This window comes from Amborella trichopoda, chromosome 2 (assembly GCF_054954075.1).
Source record: "Amborella trichopoda isolate Santa Cruz 75 chromosome 2, AtrichopodaSantaCruz75HAP2 v2.0, whole genome shotgun sequence".
NCBI classification, from domain to species: Eukaryota; Viridiplantae; Streptophyta; class Magnoliopsida; order Amborellales; family Amborellaceae; genus Amborella; species Amborella trichopoda.
Genome location: NC_142337.1, coordinates 56,111,286 through 56,131,428, shown reverse-complemented (window position 1 = coordinate 56,131,428; position 20,143 = coordinate 56,111,286). Strand labels below are relative to the sequence as shown.

General features: G+C 38.2%; 1 protein-coding gene across 3 annotated transcripts in view; it reads right to left on the bottom strand.

Moving 5' to 3' along the window:
* Window positions 1-2,972: 2,972 nt before the first annotated feature.
* The window catches only part of LOC18431377 (autophagy-related protein 8i), a 36,984-nt gene continuing 19,813 nt past the window's right edge, over window positions 2,973-20,143 (bottom strand). The window contains exons 1-4 of one of the 3 annotated variants that reach the window (XM_088858730.1): window positions 10,073-10,488; window positions 4,857-4,909; window positions 3,579-3,697; window positions 3,166-3,468 (exon numbers count right to left, since the gene is read on the bottom strand). In XM_088858730.1, coding sequence (XP_088714856.1) covers window positions 3,380-3,468; window positions 3,579-3,697; window positions 4,857-4,909; window positions 10,073-10,114 — 303 coding nt within the window. In that variant the 5' untranslated portion in view covers window positions 10,115-10,488 and the 3' untranslated portion in view covers window positions 3,166-3,379. Of the gene's footprint in view, window positions 3,469-3,578; window positions 3,698-4,856; window positions 4,910-10,072; window positions 10,489-20,143 lie in introns of those variants that run through there. The other 2 variants (XM_006841502.4, XM_088858731.1) reach the window with 2 other exon arrangements.

Below are 20,143 nucleotides of genomic sequence, written 5' to 3'. Positions count from 1 at the left end.
TTGAAAATTGATGGTCCAAAAATGCGTTACAAAATATACTATTTTCAAAACTTGAAATCCATTTATTTTTTTCATCTTGATGCATCTTGATGTCAAGATGATCAATTTGGGGATATTTGGACATCAAAACAATCTTATCTAGTGAAATTTTGGCTCAAATTTTATTGTTTAGAGCCTCGACGTTATATAAACTTTTCTCATATATATTTGCCTTACACGGGTGATAAATTTGGTGTCCTATAGTCCCTTATTTTCTAAGAGCGCTCTAGCTATTGGTTAATAACTTCATATAATAGCTTTTGTTTTATATTTGGGTTCACTTTCTATAAAGTGACAAATTCCATATTGTCTATTTTAGTTTTAGTTGGACGTAGTAGATTTGACACATCTTTTAAGACTGTAAAAAAATGTTATATATATTTTTTTAAGATAGTATTAAATCTATACCGTTCAAATAAAATAGCTAGCATAGATTATTACAACTTCAACCAATAAGATTCCCAATTTCTCGATAGATTTGGTTGTCTTGTGAAGTGTGTTGAAATCAGAGCTCAATAGAACTTTATGCTATTTTTCAGTTTATTGAAATGCTAGAGTACAATTATCAAGTGTATTGCGATTTATTTAGAGGGAAAGCTTTCTATGTTCCCCCTACAACATAGATATTCTATCCTTCCCTTACCATCCAGCCATTCCTTCTTTATGAAGAGAGCCACTCACCGTTTGATCTTAGATCCAACGTCTCAAAGTATTTGATTTTTAATTTTTTTAATACAATTTTTATGAATATGAAATTTGGTACGTCCCATTTTCTCATTGGGGCACACCTATAAAAAATATTAACCATAATTTTTCGATAAAAAATAATGACCAAAATACCCCTTGAAACTTTCAGGGGTATTTTTATCGTTTTATTTTATTGAAATTTTTTTATATATATATTTTTCGTTAGTGCGAGTTTAATAGAGGAATGGACTTCCAAAATTTGGTGTCAAGACAGTTTATAGAAAAAAAATAAAAAATAAAACAATGTAGAGACGTGACATTCTGATTGGGACAATCTTAGCCCTCCATTCAAAATGGACGGTTGGATAAACGGGAAGATAGAACTTCTATATTGCAGGGGACCATAAAAATTTGTCCCTTATTTAGATGCCTTTTTGTTGACTTAAGCTGCAATAGAGTTACTCGAGTCACTTTCCATGGTTACGACGGATGGTAAACATTATATCATTATGTAAAATATCAGTGTTGGATGTGTTTGTGGTGTATTTTTTTTCTTAAGGTGGGGTTTGGGGAGATTGCCTAAATGCCGCTTTTTCAGCGGCTTTGTACATTTTTACGAAACTCCGCCCTTTCCGGATACAATATCACTGCAATGCTACTTGGCCTCCCTCTATGGAGGAGACGAGTTTTTTTTTAACCGAGCTAAATGTCATAGTACAACAGAATTTGTGACAACCATTGGGATGGCTGTCACTGTGTCATTGATTAGGTTAAATTTTTTTTTCTAGAATATCATGACATATCCCATACCATCCAATTTTACATCTAATAGTTAGTAGCAATTGTTACCTAAGTTAGTAGCAATTGTTACTTATTTGTGAAAACTATAAATGGTTTCATAGTGCATATAATCCCTAGACACACAAACGCATGCACATACACACCCCTTCTAATCTTGCATTTGTATAGGGTCTCGCCCAGTCTTAGGCCAAAATGTTAGATTCGGGCTAGGCCCAAGCCTTTTCAAATCTCTTTTAGGTGGGGGCTCGACTAGGGAGCCTGAAGCATTCGCAGCCCTAATGGTAAGGAATCAAAATAATTTTGGACCCATTCTGATTCATTACAAAAAAAAAAAAGAAAAGAAAAAAAAGAAAAAAAAGGATCAAAATGGTCTGTAGCTATATTTCTTGGCCTGACTCCTTATAAAAAAAAGTATAGATCAAAGTAGTCCAACCAATGGTCACGAATTGGAGGTATTTTAAAAATAAACACAATAAAGATATAAGGGTGTAATTTGAGAATGATCTGGGCCTTTGGCAGTAGTATTGCCGAGTCCCATGGGGTCTTTGATTCATTCTCATCAAAGGGTAGCTGCCGCCCCATGGGATCTTTGACTCATTCTCACCAAAGGGTTGCTGCCCAAATTCCCATTGACATACCACTTTTCGAGAGTGGCATGAGACCAAAGGGTAGCTGCCCAAATCCCCATTGACATCGCTTTTCGAGAATAGCATGAGACCTTGATGGTAGTATTGCCGAACCCCATGATGAGATCTCTGACTCTATTCACATCAAAAAATAGAGCCCAAATCCCTACTGACTTACTACTTTTACTTACCAAAAAGAAAAAAACCCTAGACAATCAAAGGCGTACCTTTAAATAGTATCGAAAGATGCTTCGATACTAAATTTTATTGTAATTGCCTGAAATTTGTTTTGATATCTAATTATAAAATTTAAAGCTTCAAAAATAATATAAATCAAACACATCAATGAACACTTAAAATCTGACAATCCAGAAATTACATTACAAAATGCACTATTTTTTAAACTTGAAATCTATTTTTTCTCATGTCCATACATCTTAAGACTGAAATGATCTATTGGGATTTTTGGGCAACATTATAACTTCTAGTGAATTTTTAAGGTGCAGCTTAATTTGATTGTCTAGGGCCTCACCCTTATATAAACTTTTTCCAAGATATAAACTGTGAAATACTTTTTAAATACCATTAATACTGATTATGAGGAACATTGGTGAGGGATATTAGCGCATAGTTCAGCTATTACGTTCCTTTCCAACTAATGTATTCCCTGCCAGCTATAGAAGTTTCCCGCTACGCTCGCTTCCAGCTATCGAGTTGTCTTTTCTTTCCAAGTTCCAACCGATCTTTCTTTTACTTACAAGCCCCTAAATGCATTTCAAGCCCACTCTCTCTACACATTTAATAACTATGAAGTGCTCATTTCGAAGGAAAAGGGAAAGAACTATGACATTGAATCAATAAAATGTCACTTCTTTAGGGAAAAAAAAAACACCGAACGTGGCACGAGAATCTACATATGCATACCTTTTAGACGAATCAGAACAGCATGCCTAATTTGAAAATTCGAACTAAGGTTGTGCTAAGCAGATCCCCCATACCAGCAATAACATTATTTTTCATGCCCCTAGAAAAGCCAGCAGTTATCTTTATATTCACCAACAGCAATCTCCTTATTTACATGTGCTTCAAATCCAACGTCAACAACGAATACAACTTTACAAAATAAGAACCAAATCAGCTCTTCTTCTCTCTTTTTGTTCCAAGAGTGGAAGAAGCTTCGATTGTTCAGGAATGCTCGTATACACAGTTAATGAGGAAACCAAGCCTTATCCAAAAGTTTTCTCGCTACTGTAACACATGTATAGAAACCCATCTTCATCCTTGGATGAGCTATAAATTGAACCCGTAAGTGAGGCTGCAAAGTCGTGTTACATTAGAAGACAGGTTTAGTTCTAAGAGCAGTTAAATCTTGGAAGATGTCATGAAGCTATGAGTTCAACCGTTCAACAGTGGGTAAGAACGTACCAGTTGGAGGAAGGGTATTTTTCACAAAAACAAAGAGTGCCTTCCCAGAGGGAAGATGAAGGCGGCAGCTCAAAATGTGCATAAACTGCCCAACAGACATATCACGCGGGACCAAGTATCTAGAATTCCAAAGAACACAAGATGAGGAAAAGAAATTGTGAGTATAAAGCTTCTCCTGCATGGAAATATAGATATTTATCTCTTCCATGAGTAATAATTGGTTAACGAATAGAGGGATCCCCAAAAAGAGGCTGTAGAGTAGGAAGAAATCCCAGAAACTGAAATACCCAAGGTTGACAGGGGGCGTGTATTGATTGGTTAGGGTATGAGTTTAGATAAGGACACGGTTTCTATGCGGCCAGCCAGCACAATGTAGAAATGCTGGCTTGGCAATAAACATATATTTTAAATATAATTTGATCCTAATTTTTAGAGAATATATAATCTTTAATATGGAGATCATGGATATGGAAGAATTTTTTTTTTTGAAAACTCGAAATAATAATTACATTATGAAAACATTTGGACCATTAGTTACACTTGTTTTAGATGGACCACCTATTTGCATACATCTTTAAGACGGATGCTTTATACCTCTGGACCGCGTATTTGTAGAAATGCGGTCCAGCCCACATGAAACAATTTTCCTTTTGATAAAGAAGTAGATTTAGAATGGAAGAAGCATCTCCAATTTTCTATTTTTTTGGTAAAAGGAAAAGGATAGGTCAGCTTGGTATGTTTTCGGAGGCAAACTAGGAGTCAAATCCTTGGCCACCCACTCATACATGGGGTTTTCTACAACAAGGCCAAAGCCTAGGGAACGAGTAGAGGAGTGTTTTATCTGGGAAATGACTCTGGCGCATACCTGACAGTTGTTGTACCATAATTATTTCTAGAAAATACAGCAGAAGCTATATCAAAGATTTTGTGCATAAAAGTTAATGACCATAAAAATACTGCTTGTGGGGGAGAAGGGGGGCTTGTGGGGCGGGGGGCCATGGAAGGTTGGGGGGCGGTTGGGTCAACACTGGCATATTCATATCATAAAATGATTTGGAAAAATTACATAAAAGGAAGTTAAAAAAATCACATAAAAGGATGAAAAGTTTGCAACTCAAGAAAACAAAGATAACACTGGCATATTAATGAATCTATACCGATCGCATAGTATTTAAACCAGATTCTATCTTAAAAGTGAAAAAGATGGAACCTCTCCCACAACTAATGAGAAGACCACTAATAGTATCTTGAAAACCTGAATCAATATTCGACACTTACTTTTTCTTGTCCATCTCAGGCAGATCAGTTCCAGAAAATTTTTCAACGATCACCTGCATTAGACTGAGAGAAATTACAACATATAGACGACCATTGGCTTCCAGGTCATATTGATAAAGAGCTTCAACTTTTCTACCAAATACTAAATTAATAAATCCCAACACTCTATAAAGAAGAGAAGCAAGAACAAATTCAGAGTTTTTTTTTTTTGAGTGAAACACAGCTTACAGAGAATTCATACAGCAACTTGCTATACTTTTATTCGAATATGCTAGCAAGTTAATGCGAATATGACAATATGTGAAGCTGTAAGAAAAAAACAATCTGGCCATTTCCAAGATTCATAAAAAGATGATACAGTATAATCTAATTGAATAATTTATTTCCCTGTGCATAGCCAAGATACACCATGAATAACAATAAGAATGGAGCATACATTATCAAAGCATTATATCGTTTTATATATTGAATATCAACATCATATTAATCAAATATTGGAAATGGAAATCCAAATGAACTGCACTCATAGTTCAAAAATTCAGCTGCCCAGCCGTCTGGATGGGCTGCCAATGTGGCTGGGAGGCTTTGCCACCTCGCACTGGAGCACCCAATGCGGGGCGGTGAACCAGGGTGGATGGCTAGTCGCCTAGGGATCGTAGCACCTGGACCTTTTTGCAAGGGCGGAAATCCCACTCACCAAAAAGACAAAAAAATGTTATTTGCAATATGGAAAGAACATCATAGAGATTCAAACTTCAGCCATGAAGCAAATGGCAAGACAAATTTCAAATTCAAATATTTGCCTATTGTTCTATAAATTACGTAATCAAAATGCAAAATTCAACTTACTAAGTAGAGGGAAATCTAAAAGGAGAAAATGGAGGACTAAATTATGACATGAGAAAAATGGAATTTCATCTTTTCGTTTGAACTAGGTTGGACCAATTGTCCCAATGAATAGGTATAGTGATAGACTCATACCCCTGCTAACCAACCAAAAGAAAAATGGAAAAAGAAAAAGAAACTTCATATCATGGTTTTAAAAATCAGCCAACTCAACTCCGACTCGCCACCTTGGAGCTGAGTTTCTAGGTACAAACTCAGGTTATATAAAGAAACTCATAAAAATATTTTTTTTTGCAAAATCAATGTATAAATATATTATGTATATATTTTTACATTTTAGACGATGGTTTGTCTATTTCTCCTATCATATGCTATATTTTTCTATTTTCCCATTTTTTTCGGCTTTTCTGAATCATTTCCAGCTATGAATCAATTTGTTTTCCAAATTCTATCTTTCATATATTTTCCCCATTTTTTGGGGCTTTTAATGTCATTTATAGTTAGTTTACTTTTTACTCTTTTTTTTTTTTTTTTTAACAACCTGATTTTTTTGTTTTTTAGCCCTTTTCCTGGCTGGTACACTACTCTTGCCCAAGTCTTGCCCAAGTTACTCGGCTTGGACCCTGTAATTGAAGGTCTGGACCTTGATTCATATTCAAGTAGACAAAACCTTGACTCATATTGAAGTAGACACTATTCCTTGAATTTCTAAAGCAGTAATTTTTCAATAATCAACTTGTTCTACTCATGATTAAAGCTATGACAACTTATGATACCATATCAAACAAAGGATATAGTGGGATACTACAGGAAGATATAACTGGATAAAGAAAAGTTCCTTAAATTACAGAAACATTTTAGCAAAAATGAAATATTCACGCAGAAGAAACCTCAAATGTTGGACAATCATATAAAAAGTATACAGGAACTGAACTATATAAATCAAAAGAAACAAATAATTCAGGGAACTAAACAACATAAAAACCTATATCAAGTTGAATTTAAAAGGAAAATGACTAAAATTCCAGTAACAATTGCAAGAAAACCCTAAAAGGCGACAATGTATTATAAAAAAAATGAACACGCCAAAATCAGCATAAAAATGAAAATCAAATGACCAGACCAACTCGGACACCGACAAATAATAACCCACATGATCGCCAGGGACAATGAAGTCATCTACTTAAATTTAAAGGAAATTTCTTCCATTGGTGACTATGCTCAAACCCTATTCCAATGATATCAAAATTTGAGGCAGCATAAATGGAGTGTAACAGAGTACACATAGGAGTTTTTCAAGTTGCCCATGAGACCTGATTTGATGGAGACTGAGCAGCAGTTCGTGGCTTGTTATATTAATGGGTTACACATACAGAATGATTATTCAAAGGGTGTGGCGCGTGGATGAGGCCTACCGATTGGCATTAAATGTGGAAGAAAAGTTGAAGAGAGAAATACCAAGGAGAGGATTTGGAGATGGGAGTACAACTACAGGTAGTGGGAAAGGGACATGCGGTCCCCAATCAAGCACATGGTGTGAGTCAACCAAGCCCTAATCAAGGGGGTAGCAGTCACACTTGGACTAAAGAGGAATCATCTTCGTGTGGTCTTTGAGATGATAACAGTGCCCAAGTCACTCGTTTCAAGTGTGGGGAGAATGCGCATCGTTCTTTTAGCACCCAAAGAGGAAACGGGATGCCCAAGTCCATTTCATCCTGCAAGGGGATAAGAAGCATGATGTGGCAGTTGATATTGAAGGAGATCCAATACATGAAGAAGAAGAATTTCAGCAATAGCATGTCGTTCCTGATGATGCTCAATCTCTTATCATTAGGTGTGTTATGGTGACCCCCCAATGTAAGGAGAGAGGATATCTTTCACACCAAGTGTACGTCAGTGATCATAGACTTCGGCAGTTGTGAGGATATTGTTTCTAAGGAGATGGTTGACAGGTTGAGTATCAAGAGAAGCAAGCATGCTATTTAAGCAGAGACTAAAATTCCAATTGATTCTCATTGCTTACTTAACTTTTTTTTTAAACTGATTGCTTAGTTAAATTTTAAATAGGTAAAACCCGTAAGGATGCAGTGTGATGTGACATTGTCACTTGTTGCTTGGTTGCCCTCGGTTATATGACAATGATGTGATGCATACTGCTAGAAAGAATACCTAAATTTTAAACCATAATGAGGTTAAAATCACTTTGTTGCCAATGACGAAAGGACTGCAGTCTAAGAAGGGGGTTGAGAAACCATCTAACCTATTGACTACTTGTGAATGCATATAAGAGAGTCAAGAGACTGTATTCGTTTTTGCACTTGAGACTAAAGAGGTTGAAGGTCCTGAAGAATTGCCTAAGGAGATGAAATCCTTGATGAATGAGTTTAAAGATATCAAGCCAAAGAGTTGCTAGGAGGGTTTGCCACCACTATGAGACATAAGACATCCAACATTGCATCGATTTGATACCCAGTGCTAGTCTTCCAAACCAACCTGCATATCAAATAAGTCCATCCAAGCATGAAGAGCTGATAAGGCAGATCTGTGAGAGTTTGAGGCCATGTGCTGTGCCAGCTCTTCTAAGAAGGATGTCTTGTGGAGGATGTGTGGGACAGCCGCGCTCTCAATAAAATGACCGTCAAGTATAGGTTTCCTATACCTAGACTCGACGATATGTCAGATATGCTGTTTGGTTCCTGAGTCTTTTCCAAGATCGATTGCAAAGTAGATACCACCAAATCAGGATAAGGTAAGACGGAGAGTGGAAGCCTGCTTTCAAGACATGTGATGGACTTCATGAGTGGCTTGTTATGCCCTTTGGGTTATCGAATGCACCACGTACATTTATGTGGGTCATGACTCAAGTACTTCATTCTTTTATTGGCAAATTTATGGTTCTTTACTTTGCTGATATTCACATTTATAATACTAATCTAAAGGAAAATAAAGAGCATTTGTGCCAAGTCCTTGAGCTTCTTCGTGAAGAGAGTTTATATGTGAACCTAAAGAAGTGAGTTTTCCTGAAAGACAGTCTTGCTTTTGTTGGGCTTGTGGCATCCGCTGAAGGGGTCAAAGCAGCCAAGAAGAAGGTTAAGGCCCTTGTTGAGTGGCTTGCACCACAGTCGGTTGGAGAGTGCAGAGCTTCCACGGTCTTGCTATACTTTATCAATGTTTTATTCGTAATTTTAGCACCATTATTGCTCCTATAACTGATTTTATGAAACAAGGAAAGTTTGTGTGGACTAGGACTGCAAAGAAGAGTTTCAATCTAGTAAAGTAAAAGATGATTGAAGTGCCAGTGCTGTCTTTGCCTGATTTTGATAAAGTTTTCGAAGTTGAATGCAATGCTTCACATGTGGGTATAGGTGCTGTCCATAGACAGAGGGGAAGCCAATTGCATAACTTAGATGAGAAGTTGAATGAAGCCAAGAAGCGCTATTACATTTAAATTTTCAAATTCTATGCCATTGTCCAAGCTTCGTGTCATTGGCGTAATTACTTGATTCAGAAAGAATTCGTCCTTTGTTCAGACCATGAAGCCTTGAGGTACATAAGTTCTCAAAAGAAATTGAACCACATAGGTGCAAAATGGGTATCTTATCTTTAAGAAGATACTTTTGTAATCAAACACAAGTCCAGCGCTCAAAATTGTGTGGCAGATGCTCTTATCCGGACGACTGCTATTCTAAATACTGTCAGTAGGAGTTTTAGGCTTCGAGCAAGTGAGGGAGCAGTACAAGAACAATCCTTGTTTTGGGGTTATTTATGAGCAGTGCACAAAGGCAATGGGCAATCATCATGGGAGGTTTTATCACATGATGGTTAGCTCTTCTTTGGGTCGTGTTTGTGCATTCCTGAAGGCTGTTTGCATGAGAAGGTGATGCAAGATCTTCCTCTGGGAGGCCTAGGATGATACTTTGAGGAAGATAAGATGGTTGCTTTTGTACAAAACAAGTATATTTGGCCTGGACTTCACCAAGATGTTGGCTCAAAACACAGGGTTTTATACGCCATTACCTGTGCCTACAGCGTTTTGGGAACAGCTTAGCATGTACTTTGTTTTGAGGTTGCATAAGACTCAGCGAGCTAATGATTTTACCCTTGTTGTAGTTGATTGGTTTTCAAAAAGGGCTCATTTTATGCCTTGTAGAAAGACCACAGATGCCACCCATGTTGCACATTTATTTTTCAAGGAAATGGTATGTCTCCAGGACGTACCAAAATCAGCTACTTCAGACTGTGATGTGCAGTTTGTGAGCCAATTTTGGAGGTCTTGAACAGGCTATGTACTAAGCTTTAATTAAACAATGCATATCACCCACAGACTGATGCGCACACATAGGTGGTAAATAGAAGCTTGGTAAACTTACTAAGGACGCTGGTAGGGCAGTAATCCAGCCATGGGATTCCATGGTAGTCCAGGCAGAGTTTGCTTATAATAATTCTCAAAATCAAACTACTGGCAGCACTCCTTTTAAGGTAGTTACCAATTGAAGCCCAGGTTACTGATGATGGTAAGAGCTATGCTGAGCAAGTACATGTCGAGCCACACTGCAGAAGAATTCCGGTGCACAAGGAAAATAAAAACAACTGCCAACTATCTCTTGTTGGATGCACTTGTTAACCCTAGTGCCTCAATCAAAACCTACATGTCAAACAAACACACAAACAACTTGAAAATAACAAAAGCATGCATACCATGAAGCAATGGAATGAGGATCACCAAAGTCTCCAAAGAGAGAAAGCTCTCATGTTATGCACAAGATGTTCTTCACTTTATTGCTCTCTCATACATGACATGTGTGTGTGTGTGTGTATGTGCATACTATAGGATAAGTCCCTACCTAATAGATGAATCCTCCCTAATTCAACCACATGTAGTCATTATCTTCTTTAAGGAAGCAATACAATAAAGACATGCGATAACTTCATCTTTATCCATGCTCATCCAAATATTGACTCCACATTTATAGGAAATGTAGCAGTCAATATTTATCTCACCAAATTTCAAAACAAGACAAACTAATTATGTACCAATTAGTCCGTGTAACCACAAGGTTCAACATCATGCAGCTTTCCTTGCACCCACCAGCCTAGCCCCTTAGAAGAATGTGAGAGTCAGCAATGTTTCAACACTTACCCTTAATGTTGACCCTCTACTCATGATGTCGAGTTACCCACTGAACTCCACAAACTCAGAAAAAAGCAAAGCCCTTTGTGAATATATCCGTACTTTGCTCCTCTGTGGCCGTAGGTAAAAAGTTTATGTATCCAATCAACTTGAAGTCATGTTATACTTCAACATGTTTCATCGTCATATGAAACACCAGATTCTCCACAATTCATATGGTGCCTTCACTATCACAGTATAGTCCGACTACCTGATCAATATCTTGCTTCAAATCGTGCATAAGCTACATTGGCCACATGCACCCTTCAGCTACCATGCATGTCGCTCAATACTCAGCATCATAGACAAGGATTTTGTCGGTCGCCTATTGTGGCAGCAAGAAATTGCTCCCGGCCCCAAGCTGATCACATACCCTATAGTCAATCTGCAAGTCATCAAGTCGCATGTAGAATCCGTATCACAAAGCATGACTACTTCACACGAGGAACCCAGCTCATAGAGAATCCTATAGTCTTCTAAATGAGGCTTTCATGGTCTACTCATAACTCCCACTACATGAGCATTATCTTGTCGCGAAAGAGTCAAACCCAACCAGCTGCTTGTACAACCCATTGCTTCAAAAAAACAGTAGACCAGCGCCTAGGGTGTACGCCCAAGCGACCTAGGCAGGGGTCTAGGCGGTTGCCCATGGCCTGCACCCTTTTTTTTGTGAGTAAAGTGCCCTAGGGAACACATTCGGTCATTTTTACCCAAGTTTTTTCCTTTAAAGAGGGGTTTGGGGGTATCCTAAAACCCCAACATTACAAAAATATTGGAATCAAAGCCATAAATCTATGGATTTTGAGATCTCTATGAATCGAAAAAAAGAAAAAGAAAAAAACGAAAAAAAAGGAGCTTGCAAGAAACATCCATAAGCTTACTTCTCATTGCTGATTTTTTTTTTAGGGTGCTAGAGTATTGTGGTACTTTCTAGCTTGAAAGATACCAAAAACATCGAAGAACAAATATCAAGCAAAAAGGTTAGCTTACTTTCGATATTTGAGATTTCTTTTTTGGATTTGAGATCTCTTCATCAGGGGTCTAATAGGAGCAGGGATCCAGGATGGAAGTATTGTAAAAACCCGGATAAAAATGACAAAAATAAAATAATGTTCAATTTTTGTCAACATGTTTTGAATGCTAGAATAAATAGATTTAAGAAACATCTTAGTTACATTATAGGGGATGTTGCCCCATGTAAGAAAGTTCCTAATCTTATAAAGAATGAGATTAATGACTACATAGAACCTTTCAAAAAATAAAAGATCTGCAAAGGAGAAGGACATAACAGAATTGAGGGAAGGGGTTAGTGTTTGTTTATGATAGAAAATAATGATGAGGATGATGAAGGGGAAGTGGAGGTGCGCTAGGAGGCAATATCTCAGAGTTCCAAGAGGGCGCATGCAAGGGCCAATTGATTTTTTTTTTTTCACCTAACCCAGGGACAAGGGGAAGAAGCAAGTGATGCTAGAAAATCGCATAAGAAGGAAGATCAAGAAGGTAATTCAGTATATCGCTAGGTGGTTTTATGATGCCAACATTTCTTATAATAATGCTCACTTAAACAACTTCCATATAATGTTCAAAGCAATTGGCCAATTTGGGCCAAGGTTGAAAGGCCCAACCCCTTATGAGCTTTCAGAACCATTATTGAACAAGGTGGTAGAGCACACTAAGGGGCGCCTCGAGACCCATAAGGATGGGTGGGCTCAATTCGGGATTTTCATAATGACTAATACATGGAGTGATAGGAGGAGAAGGGACATCATGCACCTATTGGTGAATTGTCCCTTGGGTACAGTCATTGTTCAAAAAAGCGTACCACCCAGCGCCTAGGCGATCCAGAAGGCCTAGGCCCATCGCCCAGGCCTGGGCGACCAAACTGGGCGGTGGTCCCTAGGCAGCCACCTAGGTGGTACGGAACCCGCCTAGGCGGCCGCCTTAGAAAGATGGGTTTTAGGTTCATTTGAAACCTAAACCCCCAAGAAACCCTTGTAGAGAGAAAGAAACCTCCAAAAAACTACATTTCATTGGATCGAATCATCGAAGTGTTTCTCAAAGTTTGGAGTTCGAGCAACCAAAGTAAGTGCAACTTTTAGATTGATTGTTTTATTTTGATATGTCTTCTTCAAGAGTTAGTTAGAGTGGAGATCCGGGTTGGAAATATGGATACAACCCGAATCCAAATGACAAAAATTGTGTTAGATGCAATTTTTGTGAAAAATAGACAAAAGGAGGCATAAACCGATTTAAGAAACATCTTGCCGGTATTAAGGGGGATGTTTCCCCTTGTAAAAATGTTCCTAAAGCTATCAGAGAGGAGATTAAACAATTTATAAGTTATGTAAAACAAAAACAAGAACAAAATCCTTGTCATAGATCTATTTATGCTACTCTTAGAAAAAGTGATCCAGGTTCGAAGTATGGGTACAACCCAAAACCAAATGATACCAATGGGGGTATTAGCCGATTCAAAAAATACCTTGCTGGTGTTAGAAGTAATGTTTCTTCTTGTACAAAGGTTCCTCAAGCAGTTCGGGATGAGATTAAACATCTTCTGAATTTTGAAGAACTAGAAAAAGATGAAAATAAGCCTTGTTCTATGGAAGTATCTTCTCCAGGTTCTAGACGGAGTTGTGATTCGGGTTGGAAGTATGGTTATAACCCGAATCCAAGTGATAAAAATCGTATTAAATGTAATTATTGTGGAAAGGATACTAATGGGGGCATTTACCGATTTAAAAAACACCTTGCCGGTATTAAGGGGGATCTTACCCCTTGTAAAAATGTTCCTGAGGCTACCAAGGAGGAAATTATACAATATTTGAGTTCAGAGAAGCACAAAGAAAAGGGTAGAGCAACCAAGACTCTTAGGGCCTCATCTGCACAGACTAGTATGAGGAAGGTAGAAGAAAGGAGGAAGAGGCAGATTCAGAAGAAACAGAGGAGAACGAACGTTATTGAAGAGGGAGATGACTTTGATGATGATGGCCTCGACTCTGATGCATATGATGAGGCTTGACCTATTGATATTCCTTCTAATAATGATGATGAAGACGATTGAAGACTCTTGCCTCTTGGTGCTGAGTGTTGAGTGTTGAGTCTGTTGACTGTTGTGTTGAGTCATGAGAGTTAACTTTTGTTATACTGTATATTTTCTAAATTTCTGTTGTGTTGAGTGTTGACTTTTATATCTTTCGTTATACTGTATATTTTCTAAATTTTTGTTCTATTGAGTGTTGACTTTTATATCCTACCTACACTTGTATGGTTTTACAATTTACTATTTTAACAATATGGATTATCAAAATTCTCTTCTCAACCTCTATCTTTTTTTTTTTTTTCAACTTGGAATATGGTATCATATTGGTAATAATTTAGTATGGTTTTTGCTTTTTTTCAACTTTCAACTGGCAGCCGTCCAGGTTTTGGGCGCCCGCCTAGGCACTGGGCGGCCTGGACCCCCCAGGCTGCCTAGGACCCGCCTAGCGCTTTTTGATACACTGGGTACAATATTTTTGAGATCCATTGATGCTTGTGTATTAGACAAAGGATCAAAACAGATCCAGGTAATATATTTCATTTGAAAATTTTCTATCAAGTTCCTTCATTTATGTTGTATTTAAATTCATCAAAATTCTTTATGAATGATAATGTTAAATTAATTATAGACATCGCACCCAAATTGCAGCTCAAGGGTGAAGCATACATGGAAGGCTCAGAACTTTGCAGAAAATTGCTATTCGGACTTTCTTGGTTGTGAGCAAAATTGGAGTTCGTTTAAAATAGTATTTTTAGCTTTTCAAGTTTAGTTGTTTACAACTTCGTTTTTTATGGACAGAGTATATTAATACTAATTTAAATGGCCCAAATAGACATAGTAGTAGACTGTACTCAAGCATTATTTTTCATAGGTGCATACAAAGATAAGAAATAGGCTTGAGCAGAGGAAGCTCGATGATTTGGTATTTGTCAGAGATAATCAAAGGCTTAATGCTAAATTCAACCATCAGAAGAGGGATCACATCGCTTCAAAGGATAAGGAGAACGTAGTTGAGTGCATGGACAAAGACCTAGGTACTGAAGAGGTCCTCCCTGGGGAAGAGTTTGACCTAGGATGTGGTCGAGGAGGCTTCAGATCCACCTTCTGATCCTAGGAGGGGCACTCGAACAACAACTGCTACTAGTACTTCACAAAAGGCAAGGGAAATAGAAGAGGAGGAGGCGGATTCAGAGAAAACTGAGGAAGATGAGCAATATGTTGAAGAAGATTATGATTTTGATGATGACAGCCTTGATTCAAATGGAGATGTAAGTGATGATGTTGATTTTAATTCTGACTGACGACGATTGCAGGATAAATGAAGATGTCCTCTCTTTATTTTTGTATTTAATCTTTAATGCACCATCTTGGTTTGGATATTTGAATTTAGCAGATTTTACCTTTTTTGACTATTCGTTTGTACTTTTGTAAGTTTGTTGAAGACTTGGAGTCCATGTGATTATGGAATATGGAGAGTTGGCGACTAATACTGTAATACACTTTAGATTTTTTTAACTTTTTTCATTAAAATTTCTATAATTTGAAGTTTTGAACATGTTTATTCTTAACATGCGATATGTTTGTATGAGAAAGGTTAGTTACAGTACGTAAAAATGCAAAAAATTACAAAATCAAGATAAATATATGCATATATGTGCATTTGGAAAACACACATATGCTTATATTTGCAGAATTTTCACTACAAGGTGCCCAAGGTTCTAAGGGCCCGCCTAGGTATTGGGCCTTGGGCGCCAGGCTGGCCGCCTAGGGGCGGCCTAGCATCTTTTGAAGCCTTGGTACATCCGTAAACTCAAGAGTTCCTCCCTCACATCACTTCTCAACTTCCCCTAAACTTCAATAGGTGTTAAGATAGCTTTACAGTTCTCCATTCTGAACTTGTGTAACAAGTCCCTAGCATACTTCTTTTGGCACAAAAGTAGACCCTTTTTGCACCGGTCTACTTCCAACCCCGGGAAAGTGGTTAAGCTCCCCCAACTCCTCCATCTCAAACCTCAAGGAAGGATTCTCACAAATAGGCTGAATTTCATATACATCATCACTGGTGACAATCAAGTCATCCACACAAATTCGCATAACTGCTAACTTTCCAGCTTGTTCCTTCACAAACAAACTCAAATCTGCGGGTGCCAAATATACTCGCTGAATGCCAAGAATTTCGCGATCTTCCCATGCCATGTTCGTGGAGTCGAAAGCTTTTCATAGCTTGCACACATTCTGCAGTCTTTCTCCACACTCAAATCCATGCGGCAGCTCCTTGAAAATTTCACAATCTAGCTCGTTGTGTGGACTTCAATTCCATCTGCCAGAGAGCTTCCATGCTTTGCTCGCTACTAGTGCTATCAACACTCGCACTATTGATATCTTCTCAACTACATTGAAGGTCTCATCAAAATCCACACCCTGCTGCTATGAAAATTCCTATGCAACAAGTTGTGCCATAAAGCAATCAACAGTTCCATTCGACCATCGCTGGACCTTGTGCACCCCTTTACATGCAACAAGCTTCACATTTTCTGGTAGCGGCACTAGATCCCATGTCTCGTTCTTCTTGAGAGCATTAATCTCCTCTCGTATCACAGCATGCTATTCAGCACCATCCATTGCTTAATCAAAGGATGACAGCGCTGTAATTTCAGGATCACCAGATACGCCACATTGTACAAATGACACCTCCTGTGCCTATGCTGCTTCTAAGCACTATGATACCGATTGTTGATTGTCTGTAGTATCATTCATGATCCTGTTGCCTTTGACATCAATGGCAACATCACCCGCGACATACGCAGTCCCTAGAGACAAAAGATAAATCTCCTCCTTTCGACGTCGTGCATGATCGGATCTCCCTCATCTTCACCTTCTCGAACACTTTCACATCATATGGTTCAAACAACACAATGTCCTGCAGCAGTGATCTGCAGAAAGGACACCAAATTCTTTGTTATGCCAGGAACAGGATAAACATCCTCTACGATAGTCTCTCCACCATTGCTCCATCAAGTAATACATATGTTACCCACATTCATAACTAGATGTACTGAATTATCCACTGTCACTATAGTACGATTGCCCTTGAACTTTCGTAGCCACACAAACTTCTTGTCGTCGCTTACCATGTGATGTGAACAGCCACAATCATCATCCAATCAGACACGTAATCCAAGACCTCTTTTGCACAAGTATTGGCTGCATCCATCTCCAATGCAATAAAAAAGGGAATTATGCCCCTCAAAGTGAACTATGGTCGAAGGTATGTCTACAACCTGTGCAAACCCCACTTGCGCATCCCTGTCACCACCATCATCTTGCAACTCAAATGTTGTCTATCATTGCGTTCCCTTTCTCGGCATTTGGCATTGCTTCATGAAATGGCTTGGCTTATCCTGCGATTTGCTGCTATTGTCTTCCTTCTTGCAAAGGTCCAACTCAGGTGCTGACTTTTATTTTTCCTACCTCGTCACCCTTGGGTTGCTCCGAATACCTCTTCATGCTCTTTTACAGAGAGGCCTATCATCTGTCATGCTAGAGGCTCCCGATTAACTAGTTGATTCTCCAACTCAGTCAGTGTGGGTTGTGTGGGCCATCCTTGTACCATAGTCAAGAACCCATGAATCTCCGATCTAAACCGACAGATGATCAATCTTCGAATATGCTTCTCACCAATCTAGCAATAAATGAATGTGACATGGGGTTGAATCTCATGGATCGTGGCAATCAGGCCACTCTGCCACTTACACTACCCCGAATCGTGACTCCTCATCAACCTATGCATGGCAGCTAAAGAGTGCACGTGGCTAATCCAACTCATATTTGCCATGATCTCCCAACATATGCAGCGATTCCGCCCCGGAATCTCGCTCCAGCACTCGGAAAAAAGAATCTCGATTTTTAAATTTTAGGATCTCAATCCCCACTGTCAAGGATCCCGATTCCTAATGTAAGGAATCTTGATCCCAACTTTAAAGACCAAGATAACAACCAAACTCATGATTTTATTAATTTACAGCCAGTTAGCAACACAACTATATTAAAATCAATATAAATGAATTGTTTGCTTATTATAAAAAAAGAGATCCCTACCTCAAAGAGTATATATAATCCTATGTACTCTTTAAGAATATGTGCAATAAACCCAAAAGGTTGTGATCTTAATCCCTAACATTTGGGGATCGAGATCCCTAACATATGCATTGAACGGATTGTGATCTTAATCCCTAACATTTGGGGATCTAGATCCCTGCCTTAATCCCCATTCCAGCTACCCGTCCCATTCTTGATCCCAACAACTACGATGCAACTTATGAGCAATTTGAAGCAAAATACAAATTATGCACTCAAACTATAATATGACAGCTAAAGTGCCATACACCTTGCAAAGAATCCAATTGCTTCAAGCAAGGATAAAACGTATTTAAAAATACACCACTACTTCATTCGGGAGAAAGTGTTGAGTGGATACATCAACCTTTTAGCCGTAACTATAGACGAGCAAATTGCAGACATATTCACAAAGGGTTTGCATTTTTCCAATTTTGCGAAGTTCAGAGAACAACCTGATGTCATGACTAAAGAGTCAATGCTAAGGGGAGTATTAAGAGTTGAATAAAAATTAATATTATCATTTTTTTTTTCTTAGGGATAGGAAGAGATAAGTTAGAAGGGCCCAAGTTTCGTGTGTGATTTGTTTTGGGAAGGTCAATCTTTTTAGTTTAGGGAATAACATATAGATAAGGTAAAGATCTTTTGGTTTAGAAAATAATAAGTGGTAGTTATATTTTACTCTTAGAAAGGCTAATGTGGCAATTAGAATAAGAGAAAATAGGGATGGTACGTGAGAGAGAGACAAGGTGAGAGACAGAAATGGCTTCTTCTGAGATAGAAGCAGCTCTCGCTGCAACTCCCAATGATGCTCCTACTATGCCGATGTTCAGGGGAGCTTTCACACTCGAGAAAGGTATAGGAGCAATGAAGGGTAAGCGTCGGCATTACTACCCTTCGTCCCAGAGGAGCTGCCTTATTACACCAGTTGCATATCTGGCTTGCTGATCACCCTCCACCTGAAGATCCTCCTGATAGCTCCAGTGATGATCTTATATCGGGCCATCCTATAGCCCGTCTCCTACACCTCCACCTTGTCCTGACTCAGAAGGATACCCAGACACAGACTAATGATGTCGCCGCATAAGAATTACAGCTGCAGCCGCAGGAATCCAGGCTGGTTGGTAATGATTAATACAACACATAATTTGCTTTAAGTTGGAATACACCCTGATGATAGACCAAAAACAGCCTTTTGCCTTCCTAATTACCATTTTCAATGGACAGTTATGCCTTTTGGTTTAAAAAATGCCTCTACTTACTTTCAAAAGGTTTTAAATACCATATTTTAACCAATCTCAACACAAGCTTTGATATACATAGATGACATCCTTTTGTTCTCTCCTGATATAGAAAGTCATGTCCTCCTCTTGGATAAGTTTCATTCTCTTTGCTATAAATATGGTATTATGCTCTCTAAAAAAAAATGTGTCTTTGCTACTTCTGAGATAGATTTTCTTGGAATGCATTTTCATAATGGAATGTACAGATTGCAGCCCCATGTAGCTAAGCATCTGCTTGAATTTCCTGATACTTTGACTTCTGTAAAACAGATACAGCAGTTCCTTGGTACTGTAAATTATATGTCACCCTTTATACCTAAACTTTCTTTATTTGCCAGTCCTCTTTACCTTCTGTTGAAAAAGAAAGCACCACCCTGGACTAAGGTACAGATCGATTGTGTTTTAGAGCTCAAAAGATTATCTCAAAATTTGCCTTCTTTGAAAATACCTTCCACTGGAAACGTATTTTGCAAACTGATGCTTCTGATGAATATTGGGCTTGTATCCTACTTGAAGAAATAAACAATGAACGCATGATTTGTGGTTACAAGAGTGGAAAATTTAAGGATTCTGAGCTCCATTACCATTCTACTTTTAAAGAAATCCTAGCTGTGAAAAGAGGAATTGAAAAAGTCCAATTTCACTTGATAGGACACAAATTTCTAGTAGAAATGGATTTGTCAGCTTTTCCAAACATGTTGAAGTTCAAGAACAAAATACTTCCAAACCCTCAACTTCTCATATGGTCAAACTAGTTTTCCCAATGGAATTTTGAATACAAACACATTGCGGGGAAAAATAATGTTTTAGCAGACATGTTTTCTAGAAA